The sequence below is a fragment of the Harmonia axyridis genome, chromosome 5 (genome assembly GCF_914767665.1).
Source record: "Harmonia axyridis chromosome 5, icHarAxyr1.1, whole genome shotgun sequence".
NCBI classification, from domain to species: Eukaryota; Metazoa; Arthropoda; class Insecta; order Coleoptera; family Coccinellidae; genus Harmonia; species Harmonia axyridis.
The window spans coordinates 39,881,829-39,890,978 of NC_059505.1; the positions used below are offsets into that span (position 1 = coordinate 39,881,829).

Genomic DNA, 9,150 nt, shown 5'->3' on the forward strand with positions numbered 1-9,150 from the left:
GAAAACCTTTCTGTGATATAGACAAATGTATCCATAAGAAAGAGTTTCAGAAGAAGGAAAAAACCGAAAGAGAAATAATCTGGTGGAATCTTCCTGGGCTGGATCATTCCAAAAAGATTCCTTGAAACATTAATAACGCAAAAAGTCAAGAGACTTGTAGGAGAGATCAAGTAAATCTCCTTGAAGCTATCCCAGATACTGAAGTGCATTACTATCCGCATCAAAAAAAATGAAGTATTAATAAGATTGAATATGATCAGAAATGATACAATAAAGAGCAAATTGAAAGTTACGTCAAAATACTGAAGAACTGAGCATTAGTGCAGGCAAGTGAAGATAAGAAACAACAAGGAAATACTAGAAAGGAATTTCATGAAATAACATCTTTAGGATGGATTATTATAGGAAATAAACAATAAAACAATACACAAAAAACACGAACCTACTTACATAAGATATCATCGGCAGGTTGAAAGCTGCAGCAAGAAACGCCTCATGCTCACAAGTCTCCTGAGGTCCGATGTACCCAGAAACGTTCATCTTCCACAAGTCTGCCGTCTTCTGTACACTGATCACCTCCTTACCAAATGTCTCGGCCACTATGTACTTCAGCTGATGACCCATCTTGCCAAGCGTTCCATTGTTTACCTCTCCAACTGCCAAGGAGATGGCACCTGATATGGTCCTTCCAGGTTTTGGGTATTCGAAATCTCCTGGATGCCTTTGAGAACCTGTTATGTAGCCTACCGTGAAGATGTCTGCTGCAGCGTACGGAACCAACAGGAGGAGGAGGAGGAGGTATTCCAGCAACCTGCCACTGAAAGAAAATGAAAGTTTATCCATTTTGTGGTTCCGAAAGTAAACGTAAATAAAAGACATTTTCATTTAATGTCGATCAAATTTTTAATCTCAGTATTAGCAGAGGAATTGTAAATGGGGCATCATACATTCCAACGTATGATACAAGAGAACATATAAAAACATCAGCAAGAGCTCTGTTTCCCTTATATATGCAGTGACTGGTTTGTGTATTTGTTTATAGAATAAGCTGACATATTTATATTGAAGGGTTTCCTCTTCATCCAAAAAAAAATTTCTCCATCCTTTCTCTTCACCAACGGTTGAAGACAAAAAATAAAAGAACCAGAAAGGATTAATAAATGTTAGTTTCCTTTATATTGATTCGAAGTTAACGACCCATTTTGAAAAAACAATCTGAAACTGAATGGATAGCTTGAAAACCACCATGATATTTATAAATTGGACAAGTATTCACCAGTCGATTCAAAATACACCAAATTTTCCTAAGAAAATTGAAACCTAGAACTTTTTCTGAAGGATCAACGATTAGACTTTAGTTGAAGACATTACAAGAACTCCAAATTTCCTTGTCACTTTCATAAGATTGAAGGAAGCTATTAGTTCATAAAGGTTTGCGTGACTTTAATCTGGCAGTTCTAGTATCTGGGAGGTAAGATACAATTGGAATTAAGTTCGGGTAGAAATGAAATTTTTCCCAAGATGTGGCGGAAGTATATATGAAAGCACTGGTAAAGTTGATAATTCACATAACGGGTGTTTTTTTTCGAGGTATATAACTTTAAGTTGGCATTACTGTTCAAGGTGACGACCGATTCAACAGCTATTAAGTGATTTATTCTCAGTTTGGTTTGGCAATTTATGATGAATAGACTCACGCTTGAACAACGCTTGTAAATAGTGCAATTTTTTTTAGAAAATAATGGTTCCGTGCGAAATACGTATCGCGCACTACGTCCATTTTATTTGTTTAGCGATGAAGCGCACTTCTGGTTGAATGGCTACATCAACAAACAAAACTGCCGCATTTGGAGTGAAGCTAATCCTCAAATGTATGTCGAAACACCGTTAAATCCAGAAAACTGACTGTTTGGTGCGCTTTATGGGCTGGTGGAATCATTGGTCCGTACTTCTTCAAAAACGATGATGGCCAGAACGTTACAGTCAATGGTGATCGGTATAGAGCCATGATTACTAACTTTTTCATTCCTGAATTGAACAACCATGATGTCCAGGAGCTGTGGTTCCAGCAAGACGGCGCAACATGTCACACAGCTCGTGCCACAATCGATTTATTGAAAGACACGTTTGGTGACCGCCTAATTTCACGTTTTGGACCTGTGAATTGGCCTCCAAGATCTTGTGATTCAACACCGCTAGACTACTTTCTGTGAGGCTATGTTGAGTAATTGGTCTATGCGGATAAGCCACAAACCCTTGACCATTTGGAAGACAACATTCGCCGTGTTATTGCCGATATACGGCCACAAATGTTGAAAAAAGTCATCGAAAATTTGACGTCCAGATTGGACTACCGAGCCAGCAGCCGTGGCGGTCATATGCCAGAAATCATATTTAAAATGTAATGCCACAAGATTATCTTGCGGATAAATATAATTCATGTCAATCGAATAATCCATCGTTGTTTTATTGCAATTTAAAGTTCTATAGCTCTAAAAAAAACACCCTTTAGAAACGTTAAGCTGTGCATCAATTTTATGAACATGAGCACTATTGATCTAAACAGAAGCTGCCGTACGGAGAGTGCTGGCCTCAGCACCACATGAAGAGCTCGTGGAAAGATACGAACGAAATAAAATAAGTAGTAAACAAAAAAGACATCGAAGTCAATGCTCTAGCTTCTGCCAGGCTTTTACTCTAGAGATTTACATATAAAATTGGCTATGGAAATTGATAACATTATGCAAGTGATATGACAAGTAGCTCTACCTCTGAAACCATATGTTTTCGATCATAATAGCTTTGTTAGAATATTACTTCATCCGAACAAATTACGAGAGAGACAACTAACATTACATGCAACCCGACACTTGAAGTATTACTTCATGTCGTACGGTAGCGTGGCGAGGCCATCGAGAGGGAAAACAAGAATAGATCTTCGATGATCGAGAGCAAACGTCAGGGACATAACCTGAGAGATTCACCCCTTCTGAATTGCCTTCTGAACTGGGTTGAGCTCCCTTCTGGGTTGAGCTCGCCTCTGTTCTGCCTTCTGAACTGAACTTGCTTAGAGATAGAGTGAGACTTACTAGAGAGTTAGATAATAAACGATTAAAATCATCATCTGTGTATTAGTGAATACTCTGTATTTAAAAACCCAAATATCCAACAAGCTTCTAACTGAGGCGGAAAACAATCGTGAAAATCGAAAATTGATTCGCATAAGATATCGATTATCCATTCGTTCTATTTTGTGATATCACCCGAATTATTTGAAGGCAACCCTTATATATTGCTTCTCACTGCAACAAGATAATGTTGGAATCGAATCCTTATTGAAAATTCCCAGTCAAAGCTTCTCTTTTCGCGACTTATACGTTGTTTAGTTTCCCAATTTATTGAAAAAGGACGTGACGTTCGTATATAGGACACACATCGAGATCCTCTATATGTTCGCATTGTAATATATTCTGACCGAGTTCAGTGGAATACGTTTGGAAATAATGACAATATCAGAGGGAGGAGGAATTGAAAGCAGTATTGATTTTTTTTCCATTATTTATCATCTTCAGGATTTATTATTCAAGAACTGGAGATAAAAGTACTTATATGATGCCGGGACGAAAAAGAAGCAGAAGAGCTTTAAATCATCTATTCTCCTTTATATATTACTCATATAATATAATGTGAGTATCATGCTGTGGGTTTTTGCAGTTTGATGCCGTATAATATTCTCTTAGGAATTAATGAAGAGCCATAATGGTCATTATTTCCTCTTCCTTCTCTCTTCTCTCTGAACTTACTCAACATTGTCAAAGGCAAACGCGTAGTATCTTTCAGCTGGCCTATTTCTCTAAAAAATACTGAAAGAATACATTTTATCATACATCTTCAACTGATCAAATTACAAATTTCATTAAATCTTTCATTTGTGTTATACTAACTGACAAAGAAACTACAACACGCAAAAGGAGCTGTTTAAATTTTAAATTTTTTTTTGGTGAAACATTAATAGTATAGGCTGGAGAAAATGATTGAAATTTAGAGAAAAAATTGAAGAGTTTACAATTTTTTCTAATGAATTTGTTGATTTTGTGATTGTCCACCTCGATTATCTATACACTCCCTAACACGTCTCGGCATTGATGCAATGTGATGGTCTATTTCTTCTTGAGGGATACTATCCCAAGCTATCTGTATTGTATGTGTCAGAGCCTTCAAAGTCCGTGGGGGCTGGGGCAAATTTACAAGCTTTCTACCCATGATGTCCCAAACATGCTCTATGGGCGAAAGATCGAGGGATCTGGGCGGTCATGGCGAAAGATTCACATGGGTCGCTTCGAAAAAGTTTAAACTTACTCTGGCAACATGAGGTCGAGCATTATTTTGCTGAAATATTGTATTCTCGAGCTGGTTAAGGTAAGGGAGAACATATGGTTCCACTATTTCTTGCAGGTAACGCAGCGCTGTCGTGTTACCTCGAAAAAAGACTAAAAGTGGCCTACTTGCATGTTCAATAGCACCCCATACCATAACGCTTACTGTCCGGTGTACATGACACTCAACATCAAACTCAGGTTCACGTCTTTCTCCCCGACGTCATCTAACCCTTCTTCGGCCATCATGTGCGCTCAAGGAAATCGAGATTCATCAGAAATGACGACCTGATGCCATTTTACATTCCAATGTTGACGTTCTCTGCACCACTGTAATGGTTGCCGGCGATGCTCAACCGTCAGAGGTAACACAAGATGGGGTCGATAATGCTACTGTCCAAAAAAACTTATCCGGCAGTAAACCATTCGGACAGTTACAGGATGGCCTAGTTCTCCTAACCACTCATCAGCCAAAGATCGAGTTGTCGCAAATCGGTCTCTAATGACCATAAGTCTTAGACGTCGATCTTGAACTTCATTTGTGCCCCTTCGACGGCCGGTGCCTATTCTTCTTCGATTTTGGGCATTATCAAACAACGCTTGACAGCATCTCATAACAGTAGTTGGATTTCTGTTTGTACGGTTAGCGATTTCTCGAAATGACAACCCTGCGCCTCCCGTAGACCAACAATTCGACCTCTTTCAAATTCACTTAGCTAGCGATAAATTCCGCGTACACGTGCTCTAGACATATTAACAACAACTAAACATCGACATTGTATCCCCTTGAACTGCTTGTTTGTTGTAAAATTCATAAAAGTTGCAAAAAATGATTTCAAGTAACAAAAATTGTTCACATGAAAAAACCTTCACGTTTTTTTTTCTCCAAATTTCAATCATTTACTCCTTACTACGCTATCTATGTTTTACCAAAAAAAAAAATAAAATTTAAACATTCCTTCTGGGTGTTGCAGTTTATTTGTCAGTTAGTATATATTGTGAGTATTATACTGGGGATTTTTGCACTTTAATGCCGTATAATATTCTCTGAGGAATTAATGAAGAGCCATTATTGCCTCTCCTCTGATCACAAAATTTCTCAAATTAATTACACAACAAAATGAACTCAACAGTGTCAAAGGCAAACGCATAGTGTCTTTCTGATGTCCTATTTCTCTATTATACATCTTCAACTGGTTGAATTACAAATTTCATTAAATCTTTCATCTGAAAAAATTTAAGCGATGAATAAGTCGTAGATAAAGTATAAAATACGCTGTTACTACCTTAAATAATTACCCTAGTCATTTACGCAGCGATCTAATCTACTTTTAAATGAATCTACCTACCTCTTAATTCAATTTTGTCTTCAATTCATTCAACCCTCCAAAAACTTTTGGCCACAGACTTGGATTCATCGGGAACCTACTCAGTTTTATGTATTCTTATATAAAGACGAGAAATTTATGAATAAATGTATTCGGATTCATAAAAATTTTCATCACTTTGAAAGTTTTTATAGACAAGGTTTTATAGTCTGAAATAAATTACGGAATTTGGTAACTGATGGTGGTAAATATTCAATATTTTCCAACTGCTTCGTATTTTGTCAAACAGGTCCATTTCCTGCTAAGATTCTGGGATTTACTTCCGATAATAAAGCGTTAAATGTAATTTGAAGCGTTTATACAGAGTAATCTCGAGCGAGAATTGAAGAAAATTCTGTCAAAAAAAAATCTTAAAACCCACTTTCAAGGCAATATAACGATGAAAGAGTGAAGTATAATGGAATGATAATGTGTATAAAACGCAATGTAAAATATAAACGCTCACCTTCCAAGATCCCATCTGGATGCAAATTTATTCCTGATTTCCCGATTAGGACGTGGTCTTAATGGAATAAAAGTGAAAATATGAAAGGGAATATAAGAAATAATCGAGCAATTCGGAGGTGGTCGAATATTCGGAGTTTTGTAAATGTAAATAAAAAATAAGATATAGGGAATTGGGGTCAACGGCAGAGCAACAACCCACAGCCCCCCCCTGTTGGAGAACTGTGGGGTGCCACTCAAGTGGCTGATAGGTGAGCAACTCCCCCATGGGAACTGCGAAACACAACTCTTTCATTCTGGGTTGGAATCAATTGAGCAACGTGGACAAAAATATGGGGAAGATTTATGATTGAAATCTGGGGTAATTATTTCTTAGGATTTATTCTAGATGCTATAAAGCTGGTAATACTGGATCTGTTATTGATGTCTTGAGGTCCATGCATCATTGAAATGCAAGCTCGAGCGAAAAGTGTTGAGAAAATCCAAATGTATCCATTCCTCGGCGCGCACAACATTTGGGCCTCTCTTACGGCACGCTATGGCGTATTTTGCATCTGGATTTGCATCTAAATTTTTATTAGGTTCAGTTGAGACAAGAACTGAAGCCAAATGGTCATAGAATTCGTAGAACATATGCCGATTGGGTGCTTGAACAACAACGTTTGGATGATGATTTTTCGCATAGAATTTTCTTCAACGACGAACCACATTTTTCACTGGTGACTATGAGTTCATTACAGTACCAAAAACAGTGCTGTAATGAACTCATTACAGCATTGTTTTCAGTTATATTTTTCGTTTTATGGTTGTCTACACCGACTTCCGATTCTATCAAATTTCAACAAACGACAATTGTCAATATAATATAATTTGGGATGATTTGCAACATTATTCCCAATTTATCTTGATTCTGGTGATTTTATATCGATTTCATAATTCACGAATTTAATGCGTAATTGTAAATTATTTCAAAATTCTAAACGAACGTCACACCAACTGCCAAGATACAATACAAAGTAACTAGGATATATAATCAGAATTTTTCATTGAATTTCGACGATATTTCACAAATCTTTAATTGAATAGAGAAAATATCGTCTAATACTCGTTGTAGAAAGCAATTTCAACACTCATGCGTCCAAAAACTTGCACCTTCGTCGCTCGTTTTCGAATTTCACGTTCGTGTTGGAATAGAAGCCCATTTTGAACTTGTTTTAAAATATAATATTATTCACGTAATAGGAAAATGATTGAAAATACAATAATAACAAGAGGCTTAACAGTTTTTGATTTTGAATACTTTGTAAAAGTATTTTAGGTTGAACTTCATTCGACTATCAACCATATGAAGAATTATCAATGAAGCACCCTGTATCAAAAGTGCATGGTGATATGGGCCTTTCATCTTTTCACATTGTAATTCAGTACACTCTATCAAATCTATTTTAGGAACCCGCATCAATAACAATTCAAACGACTCTGTTACAATGAATTGATGACAATTACCATTTACATGAAAATATTTTGTATTTTAGCTTTATCGGGGTAGTGAACCGAAAAATGCTGATTTAGGTAATATATTTCAAGAGGAAATATCCGTCGACGTCACTTATTTCGTGACAATCAGAATTTGAAATGATTCATCACTGATGAAATTTCGTTCCATTTTTTTTATTTTACTTTATTGTGGCCACGATATTTTTCGAATGAAGAGATCCAGATAGATATTTTCAGTTTGTTTGAAATCTGAAGTTGAGTTTATCAAAGGACCAAATCCGCCTAATTGTTTTGGCGTTGAAGCCATATGGAATTATGTTTGGAACTAATTGATTCTACAGGGTGGTCCAGATTTAAGTGTAATAACTTTGGGGTCAGATTGAACAACTCTCTTCATGAAAGAAAAATTATATAATCATATATATTAAGATTTAAGATCGAAAAAAAATCAATTTTTTACTTATAACTCTAGTATTATTACATTCATTGTTTCAATTTTTAGGCAAACTTTCCAGTGGCTTGGATATAGGGATATAGATGAGGGATTCATTTCCTATTGAAAGGCAATGTCTTTTTTTCGAGAAAATTATTTAATTTCTGATCAACAGAGCATCATTAAAAAAAAGGTGATAAATGAAAGTACAAAATTTGACGTAGTGTATTATAACGCTTTTAAATGTCATTTAGTTGAACATTTCAGAAATAACATTTGTCAGATACTCAAACAATAAAAAAATGTGAATATTTTTTGTTGTGTGTCTTTTTGAAATGTTCAATAAAATGCAATATAAAAGCATTATAATTCAATACGTCAATATTTGTACTCTCATTTATCAACTTTTTTGAATGAAGCTCTGTTGGTCAGAAATAAAATAATTTTCTCGGAAAAAAGAAAGGGGTGTAGATTTTCAATTGGAAAAAGATCATCGCAAGCTATATCTACGCCACTGGATAATTTTGGCAGGAGACACTTATCTTATTCGAAATATCACATAATCTAAACTTCAATACCCAAAAATTCAAATAATTCTAGAGTTATAAGTAAAAAACCGATTTTTGTATCAAATGTGCATGTTTCTTTAGTATTTTAGTATGATTGTTTATGAATTTTATTTTATTTTTGTAATTTTGAGTTTATGGGTGGAAACCCCTACTCTAGTCTTTTTTAAATAGTAATAATAACTTTAACACCCTGTATCTCGAAAACGAAGAAAAATGTTTATATAAACATTTTTCCATGAAAAAAGTTGTTCTATCCAACACCAAAGTTATTTAACAAAAATCTGGACCACGCTGTATAATGACAAAAAGAATCGTTCAACTAGAAGATGAAAATTCTTTCCAAAAAGTTTTATACTTAAGAATTTATTCGCAATATTCTGCTTAAAATTTTGTTCAATTGATGTGTCTAGATATTAAATAAATATTTCGCATTTTTCGAACCC

The 9,150-nt window shown here is 35.5% G+C and overlaps 1 protein-coding gene across 1 annotated transcript in view; it reads right to left on the reverse strand.

The window, feature by feature from the left end:
- LOC123680937 (guanylate cyclase 32E) overlaps nucleotides 1–843 on the reverse strand; it is a 43,178-nt gene extending 42,335 nt beyond the window's left edge. Inside the window, exon 1 of the mRNA XM_045619060.1 lies at nucleotides 451–843. Coding sequence (XP_045475016.1) covers nucleotides 451–843 — 393 coding nt within the window. The remainder of the gene's footprint in view (nucleotides 1–450) is intronic.
- Nucleotides 844–9,150: the final 8,307 nt, after the last annotated feature.